General features: G+C 40.7%; 1 protein-coding gene and 1 long non-coding RNA gene across 49 annotated transcripts in view; one reads left to right on the top strand and one right to left on the bottom strand.

The window, feature by feature from the left end:
• ANK2 (ankyrin 2) overlaps positions 1–19,122 on the top strand; it is a gene marked incomplete at its 3' end in the record, with an annotated part of 316,224 nt that extends 297,102 nt beyond the window's left edge. For 41 of the 48 annotated variants that reach the window (XM_083756174.1, XM_083756190.1, XM_083756194.1 and 38 more), the window contains 11 exons: positions 952–1,026; positions 2,202–2,333; positions 3,068–3,208; positions 4,530–4,809; positions 5,541–5,817; positions 8,124–8,216; positions 8,731–8,814; positions 10,259–10,423; positions 11,908–12,087; positions 14,256–14,347; positions 16,858–19,122. In XM_083756174.1, the coding sequence (XP_083612300.1) occupies positions 952–1,026; positions 2,202–2,333; positions 3,068–3,208; positions 4,530–4,809; positions 5,541–5,817; positions 8,124–8,216; positions 8,731–8,814; positions 10,259–10,423; positions 11,908–12,087; positions 14,256–14,347; positions 16,858–17,041 (1,703 nt within the window). Of the gene's footprint in view, positions 1–951; positions 1,027–2,201; positions 2,334–3,067; positions 3,209–4,529; positions 4,810–5,540; positions 5,818–8,123; positions 8,217–8,730; positions 8,815–10,258; positions 10,424–11,907; positions 12,088–14,255; positions 15,024–15,069; positions 16,057–16,857 lie in introns of those variants that run through there. The other 7 variants (XM_083756199.1, XM_083756197.1, XR_014568329.1 and 4 more) reach the window with 6 other exon arrangements.
• LOC310852923 overlaps positions 1–22,878 on the bottom strand; it is a 42,513-nt gene that overhangs the window by 17,232 nt on the left and 2,403 nt on the right. The gene's annotated exons all lie outside the window — the stretch shown is intronic.

The raw sequence follows: 22,878 nt of genomic DNA, 5'->3' as shown, positions 1-22,878 counted from the left end.
GGATATGCAAGTCCATATAGGTGTGCCAAAAGCAAAGTTATTAGTGCCTTAAAAAAACTCCAATCCTTTTATTGTTGTTGTACTTTTGCTTGGCACCATTTACTAATGGAAGGTGATGCACTGGATTTATAGACTTAATCATGTTAAATTTAATGCCCAATGTTTAGATCCATTTTTTAAAAAAAGAACTTCCTATAATAGCACTGAGGAGCAATAAGAGGAAAATATGGTAACTGAATTTTGAGCTGTAGAGACTATGATTTCAAATGCACACACAGGAAAACAAAAACTCAAACTCTGCTGGTATCAGATTGGCTGTTGGGGTTATTAATTCTTGCTGCTTTGGTGCAAATATCGCTGAGAAAAAGTGTGCACTTGCTTTTGCATGCCTTCTTTGTAAAGAGCTAGGAATGCAACATGTTCTAGCAAAAAACCAAACAAACTTAATACTGCTAAATACTAATGCTGCACAGATATCATGATCTGGAAATCTTTTTGATGATTGTAAGCAGTGCAACTTAAAAAATATGATGCTCTTAATGTTTGAAATGAAGTTTCGGATACATCACCTAATTTTGCAAATATGAGTTTGATGGCCATTTGCCATTACTTTAAAGAGGCATGAAAAAACATATTTCCCGCTCCAGCAAATTATTTATCTCTCCCTTTGTTCTGTTTTATTTTAAATGTTTAGGAGTTATGAGCTCCAAAATAAAATTGAGGACAGTGTTTTCCAAAGCCTCCAATACCATACTCAATTAAGCAGGCATTTTAAATAAAGTGCTTTGTATTCAAATATTTCCATTCTAGCTACATACCAAGAGCTTTGGTTTCCTTTGAAAGCAGACACTGTTAAACACTGTCCTTATTTTATGGAGTCTCTCCCCGTGAGGCAGATCAATTTTGCCTTAAAAACAAAACAAAAACCTGTCCTATTTGACCTTGCTTTAGATCAACAGGATGATCAAGAAAGGATAGAAGAAAGACTGGCACATATCGCTGATCACCTTGGATTCAGCTGGACAGGTAAGCTCTGATGTGGTTGAGATCACAACCATCTTAGGGAAATGAAACTTCTAGCTCTTCTGCCCTATGTGTTGAGACACCAACTTGAATTACAGCTGCCTACCAGGGACGGTAGCTGTAGATCCGACTGGCATGTTTTATTACAGATTTTACTTAAGTTATTCCTACATGCTCAGGAAAAGCATTGTGTGAATTCTTAACACAGAGAACATACTGAGATTTTGATCCAAAATGGCTGCCAGAATACAGGTGCTGGATGGTAAAAGTAATCCCTGTACGGCCACTTTTGATTTTGAGTGAAGAGCAACACATTTGGCTTTTTGAGGCAGAACAGCAGATGGTTCTCATCTACCCAAGGTATACAGCACCCAAGGCCGATCAAGTTATCTTAGCACAGCATGATGCATGACATCCAAGACTCAAATCCTTAACAATTTGCTTCCCTTTTGTGATGTACCAAATCAGCTTAAAGCAACTGCCTTATTCTACCTAATGGTTGGACTGGCCCTGGAGAAGAAAACCAGATATAGCTTCTGTTTCCTCTAAACTGAAGCTGAGATGTGACAAATGTGAATGAAAATAGCTAATGCCCTACATGTAGTTCAAGCTACAAATAGTCCCTAGGTAACACACAGACGGATATTGGTTTCACAAGAAAGGCAGGTAATTAGCAAGGATGCACCAAACAATTCTAGACAAATCTACTCAGCGGTAAGTTTTATTGAGTCAATAGGGCTTGCTCTCAGAAAGCAGGCATAAGAATGGCATAAGCCTAACAGATTAAATTTAAGTGGGACAGAGAGGGAAAGTGAAGCGGTGGATGATGCCATCCCATCTTCAAAATCCCCACAGGTTTTCAGGGAATAGGATGGATATTTGACCCTTTGAATTCAGTTGCAGCATGGCATATTCTGAGGTATCTCAGGAAAAAGAAGGGGCTTTGGCTTCAACAGATTCAAGGCCTCCTTCAGCCTGTTCCCAGAATGCTACATTTCTGGGGCTATTGCTTAACCCTATAATGGTTTAATCTTATAAATATCTACTCAGAAGTAAGTCTCATTGTTTTTATCAGGCTTTGCTCCTAGGTAAATGTTAAATGCACTTAAAATAGGTGTTAAGTATTTAAAAGGAAATGTGTGACTGTTTGAAATTATTTTAATAATGTGTGTTTTCAGAGCTAGCAAGAGAACTGGATTTCACAGAGGAACAAATTCATCAGATCCGAATTGAGAATCCTAATTCACTGCAGGACCAGAGTCACGCACTGCTGAAATATTGGCTGGAACGTGATGGGAAACATGCTACTGGTATGCTCAGTTTTAGTAGATACCTTCATTTTCTTGGCAAAGGAGCCTAGTGAGTATACATGTATTTCGCTGAAGTGCAACACTGACAAGAATTTACATGCATAATACAAAGGGGAAAGTGGCAGTACAGTCCCACATTTCCACCCTCTTTCCCCACTGCCAGAGTTGACATCTTTGGTTGACATTCTCACAGCTGTTGTGAAGGAATTGAATGGCCCTGGTTTGCCCTTGAGCCATGTACAGTTTGCAAAAAATGTCTTCGTAAGAGAGGTACACCCCCCCAATAAATTGATGAGAAAGGCAGACAAAAAGCGCAGGAGAAATTTATGACACAGCACAACTCACAGCAGGGTGAGGAGCTGCCAGTGACCCCCAATAAAGTCCATTTGCAGGCACAATTTGGATTCAAACCTCACCTGTAAGTGGACATTTTTGCTCAGCAGGCAGGACCTGAAAGGGGCTTGCTGTAACTGCTGGTCAGCAGATGTAGCAAGCCTCTTTGAACTTTTATAGGTGGACACCCTTGAGTTATAGGTAAGTAGCCTACCTTTTCCAAGTGTTTGGAGATAACCTCAGGGCGGACAGAAGAAAAGGGCATATATTTTCATCATTCATCTCCAAATTCAAGGTGCTAATGCAGACTTCTGAGTTATACTCTTTTGCTGTGTGAATCTGGAGGACAGGGAAAAGAGCACACACAGCTCAAATAAAGTCTGGTCTCTTCTGTATCACAGATTCAAGCCTTACTGAGTGTCTTACAAAAATAAATCGTATGGATATTGTTCATCTCATGGAGAACACCATGGAAACATCCCGAGACCATAATCGCACCTATGCAGAAATTGAACAGACAATAGGACTGGATCATAGTGAAGGTAAGGGTGAAGTCACACATCTCTGCTCACTGTTTAGTAACTTGTCGGCATTGATGACACAACCATCAAAGCTCTGCTTATTGAGAATTCGACCTGATTTGCTTGCACAAAAATTAGGCAGTGGTTAGATTATAGACAGTCTTTGTTGATTACTCATCCTGTTTTGCTTGTGGGGAGTTTGTTTATTCCACACTTTTCAATGCATTTCCCGGTCGCTTACCAACCCTCAAGATGGCAGATTATTTTTTTTAAGTGCATTTGCTGCACTAGGGCAACAGCGCCTTTTAAATCTAAATTTCTGATATATGCTTGAATCCCTCCCACAAGATAGGGACAATCTGGAGGCACCCAAAGATGGAGCATTCATACAGAGCACATTACATCAACACTGATGCTTTTCAGTATTACCAGCTTAGACACTCAAAGTGTGAGTCATTCTGTGAGTGTCAAGATGTCTGCATGTGTGTTGGAATTATCTCTAAATGCTTTTAATGCTAAGCTTAGCAGGAGGCATGTGTAGGATAATGAAACACTATAATATCAATATACAGCACAAATGGGAACATGTTTTTAACTGGAAGGAAAACTGTTCAGGTTGCTGTCTGTGGAAGTTGCCTGATGGTAAGAGTAGTTAAGCAATGGGAACAATTACCTTGAGGGGCGGTGGTATCTTCTTCACTGTAGTTCTTCAAACAGAAGCTAAAGAGTAATGTCCTATGGATGCTCCAGCTCCGGGCTATCTGGATCAAGCTGGGGGTTGGCCTCTGAAGCCCCCTCCAACTTGATGGTTCTACGCTCTATGTCAGCAGACATTTATGTATGTGTTTGTGTGTGTACATGAAACCTAAGGAAGTGGGAGAAATTTGATTCAGTTCACACTTCAAGATGAGCCTTCCTACTTTGTTTATTCCAAACCAATACACAAAAGTGAAACACAGCGATCCTTTGAAATTCAGACTTCTGCAAATTATGCAGTGCGGCTCTCCAGCCAAGTAATTTGTATGAGGGTAAAGTGTGCATTAAAATGCAAATATTGGGGCAAGTTGCTTTGCAGAAATATGTATATTAGGCAAAAATTCATGCAATGGAGAAATTTGCACTAAAATAATGATGAATTTTCAGGAGCAATTTTTTTAAAAAATTGCAAGCTGATGTGGAAATGCATAGAATTTAAGACTGGAAAAACAAGAAACAGAGAGAAACCAAAACTGACATGCCTCTCCCTACTCAGCACCACCACAAATCTGTGGGTAGATGTAAACTGAGCAGACCTTCCTACTTTACATGGAAAGACCAAATAATTGTTTTTACCTTGCTGTAGGTTTTTCTGCACTCCGTGAAGATCTGTACAGCACAAGAGATAAGAAGGAAGAAGAGAATTCTTTTTCTAAAGACAGTGAGCCATCAGATCACCCTCCCCTTGTCTCTGAGGAAGACATTTCTGTGAGTTACTCACCCTTGCATGACGGCACACCTAGAGGTGAGGCGGAACTATCCATTACAGAACTCCTACGACAAGCACACAAGGAGCGAGTGGAAGCTGAATTCTCAGGGAAATCTCATGCGCTGCCAGAAGATTCATCTACTACACAAGAATACTTGTAAGAATCCCAAGATTGCAGACCCAAAATGATGGCATATTGTGAGAAATGTACCGTACGCTCTGTTGACCTCTATAAAACACACACACACACATGCACTATTTAGATTCCATATATTATGTTTTCTGTTTCACAAACAAAATTGATTTAAGACCCCTGCTTTCAGAGCTGCAAGTTCTTCATGCTCATGCATTCAGAGCAGACACACATTAGAAAGTGTTATATGCTCAGTCAAATATGAACTCTATGTGACTATAGACATACGTCAGTTAGAGAAATTACTGAGCCAATGAATTTCCAAAGGAGAAAAGAGAGAGAGAAATTAGGGGTTGTATCCAATTGTATCCCTCAACTCACGGAAGGATTTTTCCTCCAGTGGAGTCTATGAACAGAAGGTAGAGGAGGATTTTTTGGGGATGGGTGACCACCTGGGACTGGGAACACGCTTGCACTGCCTTGAGTTCCATGATGGGAGAAAGGCAGGATATAAATGTAAGGAAATAAAATATGAAAACATAATAGGGAAGTTCCAACATATTTCCAAGCAAGAATGAAGAGTGTTGAACTGTTAAGAGCAAGGATAGAGAGTGGTCCTCCTAAGGTTTATATTAAACTAATGTAAACCTTAAAGTCATGTTGAATATTTACCCTGAAATTCGTCTGTATGCTTATTCACTAGAAACATAGAACATATAATAATTAGGTACCTTGAATTCAACTTTAATTCACAGTGTCACAACTTCTGGAGCAACACAGGCACCAAAAGGAGAAAAAGCAACAAGCATTCCCAGTGAAAAGTCTGAGGGCTCTACTGCAGGCTCTGAGGATCTTGAAAGGCCATACCTTCATACCCCAACATCTAGTGAACGAACAGATTCACCCATTGTGCAAGAACCTGAAGACCACCAAGAAGATCTTTATCCAAGGAAAAATAGTCTGGTGATTGTGGAATCAATTGATGAACACCCAGAAGAGTCAGAAAGATATGAAGAAGAGTTGCTGGAAAAGGTAAGTGTTACCGCTCGCTTGATGAATCACGAGGTTACTCCTGCACACATCAGAGGAATTATTATTCAGAGGAGTAACATCTTTAGTCAGTACCAAGGAACAAAATGTATGAATAATAAATACCAATGTTCCCCACGCACAACTGGCCAAAAACAATTCCAACTACAAACAGAATATAAATGAAAGGAATCTGCTGTTGAAAACACAAAGCGGTAGGTAGCACAGAAGGGAAAAAGTAGACAGAAAACTTCTGTCAACTAGGTTAGAACAGGATGAACATGGCAGCAACCCAAAATAAAATGTTCCAGAATGGATTCATGAAAGAGAATCTATTGCTAAAGAAATCCTTTGGAAAATAATAGTGAATGTCCTATATTTAGTACAACTAAGGGCTTCATAGGGGATGCAGGTGGCACTGTGGGTTAAACCACAGAGCCTAAGACTTGCCAATCAGAAGGTTGGCGGTTCGAATCCCCGCGACGAGGTCAGCTACCGTTGCTCAGTCCCTGCTCCTGCCAACCTAGCAGTTCAAAAGCACGTCAAAGTGCAAGTAGATAAATAGGTACTGCTCCAGCGGGAAGGTAAACGGCGTTTTCATGCGCTGCTCTGGTTCGCCAGAAGTGACTTAGTCATGCTGGCTACATGACCCGGAAGCTGCACACCGGCTCCCTCGGCCAATAAAGCGAGATGAGCGCAGCAACCCCAGAGTCGGCCACGACTGGACCTAATAGTCAGGGGTCCCTTTACCTTTTAAGGGCTTCACAGATGCCATTTCCCCCTGTATGGAGGTGATAGGAACCTATAAGCTGCTCCATACCAAGTCATGGGTCTCTGTAGCTCAGTATTGTCCACACTGACCAGCACAGGCTGTCCAGGATGTCAGGCAGGAGTCGTTCTCAGCCCTTCTTAAAGATTCTGGGAATTGAACCCAGGATCTTCTGCATGCAAAGCAGATGCCCAGATCTCTGTAGGGTTGGGTGGGGTGGAGTTGTAAGAAATGTTTGGAAGCCAGTATGTGCCTTTCTTATTGGTGTAGGAACAAACAAAACATTGATGTGTTGACATCCTACATGTCAGCGTTCCTCTTCATTTGTTTTACAGAGAGGTCGTTAGTGATTAATGGAAGCTCTTTGGCTGTGTTCAGAATTGGACCTGCCACATGCAACTATTTCACACAAACACAGAAACAGCTGATTTTTTGCCAAGGCCAATTATGAAATTTGGACCCTATCCTACTTCAAATTGGGTGTGTCAGCCAAATATTATTCAGCCCACCCCCCTCCCCAAGCCCCTGCATCCTGTCTTGCTGCCCCTTTCCAAGTATCTGGCAGCGGGGAGGTTTGATGAAGGCGTATCTGAAAGATTTGCATTCCTTTTCTCTCTCGCTAGCATCTCTTGTAAATACCTAATGGCAACATCCCAGACATCAGGACTTCTAGGAAATAAGGTGTCTGAGGATGGGCATCAAGTACCCTGGAAACATGCTCCAATATTCTCTGTATCTGGGATGCTGCTGAGTATGCCCACTCTGTGAGTTTTATGCACCCAAAGCATGTTGTTTCCAGGGCACTTGCTGAGGACAATCTGAGGAATCCTAGGAAACTTTACTTCCTGGTGCACGGAATGCTGCCATTGCAGCATTCCAGGTGGTGGGAAGGAACGGAAGAGGCACTCAATTTGCATTCCAAACCAAGTCATGCACTTCAGCAACAACGCTTGAGCTCACATTGGTTTTGTCCACATATAATGCTGACCATATAAACCATGGTTAGGGAAATTAACTTCCCCCATGAAGTGACTGGTCTAGCATTATACATGAACAAACCACACAATCAGAAGCCTTTTCTCTCTCTTTGACTTCTCTTGCCCAGGTTAATTTCCCTTAATTAAAAAAAAAATGTTTATAGCCAGCAGATATTTTTTTTAACAGTGAATTGTATGCAAATGCTTTTTAATTAATTAATTAATTACAAAAGCTTTTCTCTGATTAGATTTATAGAGAATGAAAAGTTTTTGGATTGTTTCCAAGTTATTCAAGCACATTGCACCTTAGCTAATATGTGATTTCAAATAACAACAACAACAACAACAACAACAACAAGTAATAGTCTAGATGGCATCACACATTTAAAGGCGATTTTAGTGTCTCATGTTATGCTCAAGGGAAGAAGTAATGCAGCTTCTGTTAAAGCTGTGAGCATTTGTGTTGTTTCCATTGTGCTAATAGAAGAGGGGCCAAATGCTGTTCATTCACAACATGCTACTATATCTGTATGATAAGAGCCATGCTTCCATACTTCCACTAGGAGCTAGCAGAGGAATTAGGTGAGCTGGAGGCCAGCTCAGATGAGGAAGAGATGGTAACTACCAGGGTCGTTCGCCGCCGGGTGATTATTCAGGTACAGGAGTGTTGAACTACTGCACGTGCCAGTGGCAATTATGTCCTGGTTACACCTCTAGGACCCACCCTTTCCCAAATTCCTGTTCCTGAAGCAACCCCTTGGCTGGTATTGCACTGATGAATTTGGCATGTTCCTGAATAATGCATGTCTATTGAGTAACATAGATAACTTTTTCTACTTTGATTTGTGAAAGCTTGGAAGAGAAAAGAGAAACCCAATAGGGTTGTTACCCAATGTGCATTTTGAGGAAGAATGTCCCATGTCCCACTAAGAGTTGCTGCTTCAACACTACTTCCTATTAGGTCAAATGATTTCTGTTTGCCTATTGGTTCAAGGTTTCTTTGCATGTTTTTAAATATTGGTTTGCAGAACCTTTAATGGAGTTTTAACAACTATGCTTCAGTGCTTCCTGATTCATTCATTTCCCCCTTGCTTTAATCAACTAACCTCTTTTGTACAATTTATTTAAAGCAACCACTTTGATTTATGAATTTTGTTCTCTGACCAACAGTCTGATGATATGCCCGAAATGCCACCAGAAGCTGTAACAGAGGAGCAGTACACAGATGAACATGGCCATATTGTGGTGAAGAAGGTACAATTTAACATTAAGATGTTGACTTAATGGGAAATGCAGGAAGAGCAGGGGGTTTTCTTTGTAAATTAAACCTACACTTGGGCCCTTTTGTGTGCCATGGAGTTAAATTAAAAGAAGCCTACAATGAGACTCCTTCAGTGTCTGTTAATGATCGGGTTTTTTCTGGTCTGTGTCAGTTTCACATATATTCCATCCTGTTTCTGCATCTATTAGCATTATTTTTTGCACACTTCTTCACAAAATGCATTTTTGGTGCACATCTTACCCTAAAAGATTCATTTGGGTACCTCTTCTGAGTCAAGAACTGCATTACACAATTTGAAGAAGTGTGAAATAATAATTGCATTCAATTCTGCATATTAGTCTGGGCAGTGCAGATTAGGTGGGTCTGCTTAAAAATGCAGACTGGACTAAATCCTCGAAACTCCCCCCTGTCTACTCCAATAGTAACACGGAAAGCATCTCCAATGGGAATTGGACACTTTAGTGACATTCCTGGCCCAAACTGCAGACTAACGTGTTGATATGTGCTCATTCCACATGGCACGTCAAGGACGAGCTGGCACAAACTGGGGCAGCAGTGGCTGTGACAACTACTGCAATAAAATTTCTATGCGGTTACAAAGGAAGCCACAGTTGTCAGTCTGACATAAGTTACTTCTATGATGCCCTGCAGAGCACCTTTGAGGCCTAGTTAGTAACCCAGGAACACATTCAAAAGCATGAGTTTTCCTCTATATCAGGGCTTTGTTGGTGGAAAACAATATATCAGAATCAGTGTGAAGGTTGGTAATAAAAGTATCCAAGGCTGCAATCCATGCACACTTAGCCTGGATAACACCAACTGAGCGCAGTGGGGCATTTGTGAGTAACCATTCTAGGATTGCACTGCATGGCCAGTTTGCATGATACTGCACAGATATGTGTCAAACATGCTCATCAGTTTTGCAAGTGTGATCTGGGAGATTCTGCTAGGTTCTTGATACCAAATACTTTCTGCAAGGCTTACTCTTTCGAAATAGTTTCTAAACTAATAGGTTATTGTATTTTAGTGTTTTGTTGGAAGCCACCCAGAGTGGCTGGGGAGACCAAGCCAGATGGGTGGGGTATAAATAATAAATTATTATTATTATTATTATTATTATTAAGATACACTTCCAAAGGAAAATAATCCATGGTCTGACTGGGAGGCCTAGCCACTATTTAAAGAGGTGAGCTTATTAAAGTTCATTGGAATTAAGGTACTTAGGCGAACTGATTTTGAACATCTAGCCTTTCATTTACCGCGTATTACCTGCTAGTAGAATGGATATAGTGATGCCTCCAGCCTCTTTGGGAAGGGTTATTCTGTTTGTAGATGAATAGAAGATGCTGCACTTACAAAATTTTACATATGACTGCTATTGTTTTAAAATGCTTAATAATGATGTCATTCCATTAGGTCACTAGAAAAATCATCAGGCGATTCACTTTACCAGATGGCACAGAAAAGGAAGAAGTTGTGATGCAAGGAGAACCTCAGGAGCCTGTTAAGGTGGAAGAGGGAGATGGATATTCCAAAGTCATAAAGCGAGTTGTGCTGAAGAGTGACAGCGAGCAATCAGAGGTTAGTTAGATTGATTGAATGATTGAATGAGAAATGAATTAGGAAAGCTAACAGTAGTATTACCTCAAGAGAGTTTCTTCTGGCCATTGTGTTTAAGTTGCAAACTCCCCTCACTTGGTTGCAAGTCTGCACACTTCTAAGGGCCTTTTCATACATGTCCTGGGTTTTAAGGTTGCACATGTAGGGGTAAGTTGTGATCTGTAGATTGTGAAAAGCAAGTAGATGAATCCAGGGCATACCCATTTCGAAATCTGCAAATCATGTTTTCTAAATCACTTTGCTGCTGGGAAGATCACTTGCATTTGGAGAACATTGAACATTTCACTTGGGAGGGACTTGAAAATGTCCCTTCAGTCTAAGTGCTGCACTGAGGGTGGAGGGTTAGGGAGGAGGTGGAGTGAGTAGTATCCTATTGAGTAGAGAGATGTTTTCTCCAACATCAGACAGTAAAACTATCTATTCTCTATCTATTCTCATACATGTCTGCCTTATTAGAAATCCCTGTTTCTAACTAGCAAGTATCATGACCCCAAACCCAATTGATCACAGGACTTTAAAGAAGATATAGAACTCGACAAGACTCCTTGATGTCAGCACAAAAAGGAATTTGGGCTTCCTTTTTTACCTTAAACCTTTTCAGACCCAGGGCCTACTTTTCACCCAGACCTGCATTGGGGAACCCATTCCTTAATCTTTTATCACATATTTTGCATGATGATAGTGCTCCTCTTGCAACCAACCTTGAAACTGGCTGCAGCCCACTACTGGGTCATGACTCACCAGCTGAAGACCAGTGATAAAGGCCTTTTCAGCTTCCATAAAGCCTGTGATGGCCCCAACTCTTGGCTGAAAGAACATTCCCCATAGCTCAGTAGGAACTGCCCAGGTCCTTGACTACTTAAAGAAGCCTACCTTGACTTGGTCTTGGCCCAAGCCCCAGCTGAACAAGATAGCATGTGGGTGCTCTGCTAATGGGATCTTCAGCTGACTGGCCTACTCCTAAATTCAAGGTACTCACATTAGCCAGTGCCCAAAGCCGTTTCTGCAACATGCAGAGAACTGCTCTCTTGGCAACAGTCAGAGTCAGACGGGGAAGTACAAATAGAAAGGTCACAGAGCATTTACATCTTATGATATGCATAGTGAAACTGCAGGAATTGAAGTTTTCATTTGGAAGGAGTTTGCCATATGATTTGTGATGTCTACATCAAGCTAAGACCATCTGAATTCCTATAGTAAACTGATTTCACATCCTGGAAGAAATTTTGTGAGGAAATTTAGGATTCATTGATTTCTTGCAAAATTTTGCAACCAGGACAAGTTGAGCATATCTTTAAATTTATGTATTATGTTCACTTAGAATGATAAGCCAAAACTCAGTATCATTCATTTCAGACATTAACTAAGCAATCCTTGTTTTGAGCTCTCCTTAGTAGTGTGTGCTCACAATCACACAACTTATCCGTGAAACCTTTATTCACCAGGTGACCTTTTCTGAGCCAAGTGTACTGAGTGCCTCAGAATTTCAGTCTGAACCAGTGGAAGGCCGCAAGGTCAGCAAAGTTGTGAAGACTACGGTTGTACATGGGGAGCGAATGGAGAAACACCATGGAGATGCTAGCTTAGCAACTGATCTTCCCTCAGCCAAAGATGACTTTGAAGAGGTAAAATATTGCCTTTTCGACATGTCTTTGGATGTATCAGTCTGGAACACCACTGTAAAATCATATGGGAAGAAGAATATACATAAACCGGAGTAGTTTACTGCAGTGAAGTACATTTGATGCCTTGTTTCTAAGTAAAGTTTACCTGTCCTTTCTAATATGTTCAGAGCAACTCAAAATAAAAAGTGCAAATTAGAAAATACCACTAAAATAATATCTATCTGTAAATGTCCTGTATGAGACACCTGATGAGACCCAGTTAATGTTCTAGGAACATCTGATGGTGCCATATTCTTAAAGCTAAGCAGATGTACAACTGATTAGTGACTCAGTAGGATACCACTGGGAGGAAGACCCTGAGGTCTTCTGTAGGGAAATCAAGATTGGAATAAAAAAAAAATCAACACATTTTATTTTAATCCAATTGCATCGCCATATCTCAGCTTAACTATCCAGAACACCCTTCCATGATGTCACTACTTTATCTGCACTGCTTTCCAACTATTGCAGCAGCAGACCCCTCCCATCTCACTGGAGACCCTCCGCCCACAAAATACTCATTAACTGAACTCAGGAAACAATCCAGGAGGTTTCTCACCAGAAGTACACTCTCAATATCTCCGGCTCAGTAATTTCCAATACTCTCATTGGATGTTCCTTTCACACTTAAAATTTACATTTTTCCTTCTGTCAAAATGGTGGCATAGAAAGACATTCACATTCCTTTTATCACTGCAGTACTTCTTCACACAGTCACACAAGCACGTATTTATTGTGACCTACGAGAATAGGTTCACCTCAGTCTGAAGAGACACTGAAAATTAATTACATTAGCTGTGTAATTAATTACCATCAAGTACTCAAGCCTCCCATTCACCCCATAAATTGCCTATAAACTGATTCAAAGAAGAATGCTCTGGAAACCAACAAGCTATGGGGGTGATCCTGCTGTTGAAAATCACACAAGACATTCAGTAGATGCCAAAGTTTACTTTATCACGCATTCTACCATACATAATCTAGATCTGATTTAGGGCAAAATCATCTTTACTGCTTGGCAGAATGACACAAAATGTCCAAAGTAGCTCTGATACCCTGAGGTAGTTTGGCCATTTTAATTGGTTATCATGGTCCACTGTCCATATGTTGACTAAATATTTTTATGCTGTTTTATGGATGTTCTATATTCACAGATTAGATATCTGAGATTAGATTAATTATGCAGTATAAAAAATTATAAATAAATAAATAAATAAATACAGGCAAGGGATGTAGAGCCTCCGTCCCAGAAGACCACAACTCCCATCATCCCTAGCCCATCAGCCATGTTGGCTATGGCTGATAACAGCTCTAGTCCAGCAACGTCTGGAGGGCCACAGGTCCCCATCCCTGATAGACATTGCCTATGCCAGTGTGGTGTAGTGGTTAAGAGCGGTAGTCTCGTTATCTGGGGAACTGGGTTCGCGTCTCCGCTCCTCCACATGCAGCTGCTGGGTGACCTTGGGCCAGTCACACTTCTTTGAAGTCTCTCAGCCCCACTCACCTCACAGAGTGTTTGTTGTGGAGGAGGAAGGGAAAGGAGAATGTTAGCCGCTTTGAGACTCCTTCAAGGGAGTGAAAGGTGGGATATCAAATCCAAACTCTTCTTCTTCTTCTTCTTCTATATGGGTTTCCTGGGAAGACATTTCAGAACTGCCAAATGTATCCTGATTCTGGATCTGGCTTCACTAATCTAGGACTAGTCCTGGGGTGAGAGCTGGAAATTTATAACACCTGGGCGGGGGGAGTGCAAAAATCCAGTTTTTGGAAATGTATTCTGGAGCAGGACTGTGAAGTTCATCTATCGCTACTGGAAATAATGCATTTTTCTAGCAGTGGCAGAGAGATGTAGATTCAGTTGTGACTCCTCAAAATTCACAGTAAGTACAGAAGACTCCTATATATTTCAGACAGTCAAAATGCAATGAATTTGAATCCATGGGCACTCAATGACAAGATATTTTACATTAGCAATAGCTGACGTGGATGGTTTGTTGTTTGCTTGTTTTTTGGGTAAATTTCTTTTTCTCATTGGCTGTGGACTTCCTCCAGCATTTCATCAGGTTGGAATATTTAAGCTGTTCTTTAAAATCCTTTGTGGTATGGTTCTGTTTCTTGTTTCACTTTAGGCCCTGAACTATGCAGGTAACAAAATGAAAATTGAAGTCCCTCCTTTAGTAGAGAAAGAGGTCATGAAAGAGGATGGCTCAGTTATTAAAAGGTTTGGGTTGGCATGGCAGTGAACTTCTTAATGGCAAAAGATTAACAAACTAACAGAAATTGTGTGCGGAGTGAAATAATGTCAGCTTTGAATCTCATCACCTTAAGCTTTTCTTGAAAATACTAAGTGATCAGCACTAAGGCCACTTCTCGACTGTCGCTATTTTGCAGGTATGATTCAGTCACATACCTGCACATTTAGGCTGAAAATATCCCTCACATTTTGGTTCGGAATCACTAAGTCAATTTTACATGCTTTGATCTCCAGAAATATGTTCACCGGAACTCTATGCTGGACCGTTTTCTCTGTAACAAACACAACTGAAGCATCACTAAAAATAGGTTCAGAAGAGGAAATTTGTCTTCTCAAGCTCCCACTTTGCCATTCAGACAGATAAGTGGGGCTGCAGTACATGCCTAGCCAGGGAGCAAGAGGGGTGGTTCTGTTCAGGGCTTCAGCCAAAGCTTTTTTCCAGCTCAGTTTTCCAACTCAGTTCTGGCACCCCTCAGGTGGGCATCATTGCCATTCTAAGAGAATGAGGGAGAAGTTTGGCTTCAGCCAACTTGCAAGCGGAGCCTTCAAATACTGTTTCCACTTGGTAGGGGAAAAAGTTATTAATACCCTTATTTTTTAGTTAATGTAGAACTGATTGTACAACCAAAACGGCTACTCCAGTGTTCCATAGTCAAATGTTCTGAGGCTGACTTGCCCTAGTATCTCAGCGCTTTGGTTCAGATGTCATGGTTAGAGGAAACATATGAGTAGATACTGGGATAAGGGATAAGTATTCTCTCTACTTATTTCACAATCCACATTTTTATTTTGTAATTTCTGTTAAGCTATAGCCTAACTCAGATTACCTGAGAGTAAACACCGAATTCAATAGGGCTTACTTTTGAGTAGACATGGTTGGGATTACATGGTGGTTTGCTTTCCCACCTCGTTTCTTCCCCCTTTGCTTCCATTTTATGATATCATACACTGGCTTAACATGGGTGAATCCATCGTGTTTCCCACTTATGACTTTACCATGACAATAGTCAAGGCTGACAATGTATATACTATGTGGCATCTTGGCTACTTTTAAGACTATACATAATGGTGACTATGTATGTAGAAAAGATGGAAGGATGAAATGGGGACCAAGGAATGGTTTAGTTGCATAAATAAAGAAACCCTTTAATAAAGCAATAAGGGAGTGGGAGGTATGTTAGCTGGTTAGGGAGATGCCGCATTCAAAGAAAATCCAGCACAGCATGGTCCACTCATTTCTTTGTCTGCCATGAGGAAGATGATGTGTAGATGCCCGTACTAGACCAAGGCGGCTCCCCGGGAAATAATGAGCAAACAGATCCCCCATGCAATATTAAAGTAACAAATGACAGAAACTGTTTTGGTTCGTGTACTTTAGAAAGTCTTAGAAGACAGGGGTGATGTCATTTCTCAAAGCTCCCTTCTCAAAAAAAAAGAAAAGAAAAGAAATGTTTACCACCCACATTCACTAGACAAGCCCCATTTAACAATCTGTTCTCTTTGATGTCACTGTGATATTTACCAAAGCAGATTTAAGATGATGGCTGGAAACAGTCATATACCATGAACTACCTTTTCAAAGGTCAAAACTGTCTCCAGAACAAGTTGGTACAGATCAGTTCTTGAACCAGTCCCCACCCCCACCCCGCCACCGTTGTCACTTGCCATGCGACAAATATATGCCAGCAATTCATATTGCTGGATAAAGGCATTTCCCCAGTGGCTTCCCATCCAGGCACTAAGTCAAGGCAGACTGGCTTATGTCAGCAAAGTGGCTGCATCTTGTGCCCTTACTCCATGTCTGGGGACAGTTGGCAGTTCTAACTAAGTACTTTCTAAGTGCAATTATATTATAAATTTTGGAGTTAGCCTAGTCAACAGGACAAAATCCTAGAGTGAATACAATCTATAAGCTCTTGTCTGTGATAGTGGAAGCTGTGTGAGAACAGTATTAAGCTGTTCACTGCTAAGGATAGCATGGGTCTTAATTGGTGAAGGTAAATCAGCTTTGAGAGCAGATGCAGTAGAAATATTTAACAAAAATGATTTCATTATCATCATGCTAGGTTTAGCACCCTGAAAAGGTTTGCATGGTTATTTCAAGCTCTTTTAATGGCTGTGCATGGAAGCATGTGTTTTTAAGGCCCAGTTCCAGAAGGTGGGCATCCTACCATGTTAAAAAAACAAAAAGAAAAAAAATGAACAATTATGCTCATTTGAAGTTAAAAATTATATTGTGGTACAAGCTTTCATTGGTGGTATTATTAGCATCAGTATCAATAATAAAATTTCGTTATTGTTGTTATATTCCACCTTTCTATTAGAATGGTTAAGGCAACTCACATCCATATCCTTGCTGCAGTCAATTTCATTGGACCTATTATGACTCAAAAACATTATTATTAGAAAAGGGAAATTCCATTTCCTTTTTAGCATATGCTACAATTGCTCACTCTTTACCCTTCATTTCCCTGCAGGACAACAATGAGTAAAGCCAGTACCCAGAAGAGGACTGTGGTTAAGGACCAGTATGGAAACCGTATTCATGTGGAACTGCTGGAGGACACACCAGAAGCACTACCCCGGGATGACCTTCAGCATGACCTCCAGCAACTACTGAGACATTTCTGCAAAGATGAGTGGAAGAAAGAGGCCAAATGAGATGCTGCTAAAATCTCACCCACAGACCAACACACATATCCATTCAATATCCAGAATTCACTTTCTTCTTTTGCTGTAGATGACATAACATAATCACTAGAGGACAGTAACATTTTGACTTGGCATATAGTGTAGGGTTGTTTTTTTTCTTTTCTTTTCTTTTCTTTTCAAATATCTGTAAGCTAATTTGTGACCAAAGATAGCATCCTTCATTTGGGATGGTTTGTCTACTAAAAGTCGTTGACTTTGTGCTATACTGGAAACTTGTCAAGATTGCCATCTTTGTTGTTCCTTTGCTTCTGCATACAAACATAGCTTCTTCCACAGGCCTCTTCAAATCACAATGTATGTGCATTTTTTTTAAAAAAGGGATGCTAACATTAACCTGTAAATAGCTAAAGTGCTTGGACTCACAAGACTGAAAGAAAGAAACACTGCCTTTCGTGACTACTTTTAGGATCGAGAACTACACGGTCTGTTGAAACTGTTGAAGAGGGATTAATTACTCTTCCGTTGAATATACAACATGGATCTACTGAGAAGGAAGCATGTCAGCCTCCCATGTTTATAGGACTTCCAGTTTGTTGATCTCCTTGACTTGAAAGTTTCTGAGAGTCAGGCCGCAACCTCAAACTCCAGCTGTTGCCAGCTGAATGCAGCCACCCCTGCTTTATGACTCCTGGGAAACCACCTAAAGATTTCCTGAAGAAATAAATACCCAGTTAGGTATAACTTGCTAGCAGCTATATCTGTGGCACATTTGCATACTGTATTCAAATCTTTTAGACTGGAACAAGAGGCAAGGTGCATTACAAACAAAACAAAAAAAGCTCTAACTCCTGTAACTTCCTGTTTTCATCACTGCTTTAGCAAACCACGCTGTCTTATTGGTGGTTATTCCTGCTGGCCACTGCACTGTAGATAACTTGATAAGGGAAAAGAAACCCTTTCCCACTCTTAAGAAAGGTTACTCTAAATTTATCACATTCTATCAAGACTGTCTCTTAACCTGGTTTATGCATGTGGCATTGGGAAACACAAACCCAACCCTCTTGTAACCATGTCAACAGATTATCTCTCTCAGCACTGAGCGGAGCTTAACCTTCCATTTGAGATTGTTCTTCAGAGATTTGCTTATGGAGGGATATGAATCCATTGGGCATTTGTTTTTTTGTTGTCCTTTTATTTATATTCCTTAACCAACTTTCAGGAATCATCATGTAAATGTCTGCACTTTGATTTTTCCAAGAAGGGCATATGCGACTCTGGAATTATTCTGTGGTCTGTACCTAATTCTAATAGTGGTCTGGAGCTCTGTTGCATTTTAACATATATATGTAATTATATATATTATATATATACATATAAAATGATATACATTTTGAATCAGTTATTTGATAAAGACAAAGTATATTCAACAAGGATGAGTCAAGTCCTCCAGGGTTGATATTTTTCAAAACCTAGCCAGATTTTCCTTCTTGTAAAAAATAATAATAATTGACTCAGTGCTCAGAATACCGAAAATAAATGTTACAAATGGCACCTCTTCATTTAACTAACCACGTGGAGAGAAAGGAAACGTTTTAGGGTGTTTGGCCGCCTGCTAAGAAAGCTACCCAAAGTGCCATTCTAACATTTTTCATTTTGGTTGGCAAGCACTTGTGACTGCCAAAATGGAAGGAGACCCATTTCAGGACACACAATAGCTCATTTCTCATTGTCAAGAACATCACTGGTTGACCTTCAAGACTGGGGCTCTAAAAGAAACGCATTTCTGTTGTGTACTTTGCGGTGCAGATGATGTTCTGTGTAACAGCATAATGGCTATCCTCCTTTATCGGTTTTGATTTTTTTGCTGTGTTATCAGAGAACTTGAATACTGTGAGAAGAAGTGATTTTAAGTTGATGAGTCAGCATCTTGTTCCCATGGTGATAACACTAACTGAATATATCTATGAGGGCATGTATTAGTTAAAAAGATTTTAAAAAAGACAAAACAAAACAACAACACTAACAATACATAGCTGCAACGTGTACAATGGCTGATTTAATTAAATAAAAATGTACAAGTGTTAAATGTAGCACTAATTGTATGCCTTTTTTTGGTACAAGTTTAACAGGGCAAACTTAGCAACCTCTATATTATTATTATTATTATTATTATTATTATTATTATTATTATTACCTCTGCATAACCAAGAATCAAATTTGGTTATTTAATTTAAAGTATGGGAAACAAAAGACACTGTTTATTGTTTTCCATTCATAAAAGAATGGATCTTGATCTTGTCTTATTGGTAGCAACTTCAGTGCATTACTTACTAGGCATGGTGGTTATATTCCAGAAATGATGTCCTGTGTGAGTTTTGTTTCGTTGTTTGCCAGTTGTTCTGACATAGATAATCCATAGAGTTGGAAGGGACCCTGAGGACCATCTAGTCCAACCCTCTTGCAATGCAGGAATAAGAAACTGTCCCATACGGGGATCAAACCTGCAACCTTGGCATTATCAGCATCACGCTCCAACCAACTGAGCTATGCAGATGGTAACTCTTTTATGAAGATGGTAACATCAACTTGACGGGTAAACTGCAGACATTCCCTCCTATGCTTGAATCCCAATAGGCAACCCACAGAATGTGCATGATCCCACAGGCAAATGTTTCCTCTTTTCCATGATTTTGGGCACTTAATAGTAAGATACCTTAGAAGCATTGACATTAGAATCACAGTTGCACTGTTCTCCATGAAAAGGTATTATGTGTGGGAAAACTCCCGCATAGTTACAGAAGCATAACCAACTTTCCCCCCTTTTATTGTTTTGTTTTTTTGAGAGGGTCAGGTGCTCTGATGCATTTGAAAGAGGGAAGCAGGGCAAATATCAAAAGATCTATCCCAGAATATATGTAGTGGTTGGCAAGAATACCTGTTTGGAATCACCAATGGGAGTCAACATGTGCAGGGGCACTTAGATAGAATTGTTGTCCCAAGACACTAGAAAGAGAGAGAGGTCATCGCTCAGTGGCATGTGCTTTGAATATACTACTCAAGATATTCCATCTCCAGTTAAAAGGTGTGGGAGAGGCCTGAGATTTTGGAGAACCAAATCAGAGGACAAAAAATACTGGCCTAGTGTCATCCTTTGCAGAAGGCGGTTTCATATGTTCATTTGTCATTCTCCTGCAGCCAAACAAACATTTGTGCCACATCTGATTAATGACAATATCATTGTTCTGAGCTATATATTCATTAATAACATGGGGAAAGATGTTAATAAAAGCACGGCCAATCCTGTAGATACATATTTTACAAACAGATTGACAAATTGATCTCATGCTACAGGGGCTTGAAGCAATAAAATAGCAAAAAAAGTATGGTGCTCATGTTGGTAATTGAAAGGGAGAGGGGGGAAATTAACTTCTCTGTTGCTGGATTAGTTGCAACTCCCCTCAGGCACAAGAGATGAGTCATGGTGGGTGACCCGTTGAAAACATCTGCTTCAGCAGAATGCGAACCATGAAGAATGGAACAAACGGACACCACAGCTTCTGCGTAAATCAACTGTGATAAATACTATGTGCAGATTTTTAAGTCATCTCCCCTTTAAAAAGGATGACAAGCCACACGGGCAAAGGAGCAACTAGCAGAATAGTTTAAGTCTGCTGATTCATCCATAAATGGTTGACAGGTAGGTGTCCACAACTGCTGTCAAAACGGCCCACGGGGGGGGGGTGTCACGTGGTCTGTGAGGGAGGGTGGAGTGGACAGGGCAGCATGTTCCTATGCTCAGTATAGGCCAGGAAAAGGAGTGAAGCAACCACCTCAAGTGGCAAAAGCTCCCAAAGCAGAGAAGTGGCACCAATTTCCTGCAAGATCTTGCTGAAATTTCACATGATCTCACAGAGTGCAACAGATTTCATAAGTAGCCCCTAGCCGCATACAGTCATACAGCAACTTTTGCCATCCCACTAACTATGAATTGCTAAGTTGGTTGTCATTTCAAAAATCTATCATCCTCCCCCCCCCCCATGGGATTGAAAACAGCACAACAGCTCCGGGACTGGTATAATTATTCTACCTGTGTCTGTCTGCATATGCATCAGAGGAGCAAGCAAACTTGAGATGCTGCAGATGCAAGGCTGCCCTTAGCCCAGCGCATGTCATTTCCTACAGCTGTGGATTAATGCCACAGAGCTCTCTGCCACTGCAACAAGGAAAGCTCTGGTGGCAGACCCCTTCTCTGCCTAAAAGCATTGCTCATCACTCAGCTGTTCTAAGAACTCAAGAGAGAGAAAATATCCCACTTTCCTGCAAATGTCAACTCCTCACAGCCAAAGACAACCTCAATGTTCTCCTCCTATCTCTTATAAACATTTTAGTCTTTAAAATATTACGTCATTTAATATTTGGTAGAGAACAGCATACAGCTGCATCAGAACTACCCATGACCCTTGTTTATATTGCTCTGTTGGACACAATTGTTGGCTATTTGCAGTATGGTAGCGCTGCAGAGAGCTTGCTGGGGAGACCATGCATTAAAAACGGACTCAAAAATAACTTAAACAAGGTTTTAATTACAAAAACAAAAACTCCTTATACACTAAATACATCAACAACAAACCAGACCCAACCACCAACCCAACCCCCAGGGTAATGGGAAAGCTAGGTGCTGCTCCTTATATATTTCACCCAAATGCTGACACCCCTTAATCAAATACAACTCAGCAGCACCTGCTGTGTTTCACAGCTGTAAAGCTGGGTCTCGTTATCTTGCTCTGGCCCCTTAAAGACATACACATCGAGTGGAACAATGATGAACCTTTACATTTAAAGAAACCATTCAACAACAATATGTAGAGAGCTGAGCAATTGTGGACATGGTCAGTGGGGTGGGAAACCTCACCCTTTCCAAAATGGTGGAAATGGACACTACAGGTTTCCAGGGGAAAGCATGAATGAAAAGAGCAGGCTTCAGAATGAAAAGAGCAGGCTTCAGACTGGGAGGCCACCCAAAAACACAAACACTAATGGGATATACCAAGAGCAGAATAAAATGCAAGAAGAAGGGACAGTTCTTCAGCAAGCTGAAGAAAGGGATCGAAGTAATAAAGTTCTGAGCCAAATGCCAATAGCGGATATGACCTTGGTCATTCCGGTTTGATGAATGACAGCTGCACAGGCAAACCCAGAACATCAGCTTGAAATATGCCTTATCATTCATTGCAATCAGAATTAAGACTTTCCAGATAAGAAAGGGATAGGGGGACCTTTGGCTACGCTGGCTGGGGGTGATGGGAGTTGACGTCCAACAAGGAGCATGGTGCTGACAATGCCAAGGTTGCAGGTTCGATCCCCTTATGGGATGGCTGCATATTCCTGCATTGCAGGAGGTTGGACTAGATGATCCTCAGGGTCTCTTCCAACTCTACAATTCAATGATATGGAGGGCCACAGGTTTTCCACCCTGGAGTAAAGTTACTTGACTATTAAGAACAAGTTTGATGAACGGTGGCAATTCAAATTATGTGTCTATTTTTTGCTAACTTCACCTGCATCGTTACCAGAAAACACAAAGTGCAGCACTATAGGAATGAGCGAGGTAGACTGCTATAATTACAAATGACATTTACCTAGCAGAAAGAGGCTAGCAGCGGTGTATTTGTCACCAGAAAGCAATCAGCTCCAAATCACTGCAAATAAATCAGCTCATTGTGAATAAACAGCCATTGGACAGGTTTCAGAAGTGAGACACATCATTCTCTCAGTGCCAATGGAATTATCACGTTCAGACCCAGCTTGCACTCTAGAAGATCAACACTGCCTGAAGGAACTACTTT

Source organism: Podarcis gaigeae (genome assembly GCF_964106915.1).
Source record: "Podarcis gaigeae genome assembly, chromosome: 9".
Classification (NCBI taxonomy): Eukaryota; Metazoa; Chordata; class Lepidosauria; order Squamata; family Lacertidae; genus Podarcis; species Podarcis gaigeae.
This window is presented reverse-complemented; position numbering and strand designations above follow the sequence as displayed.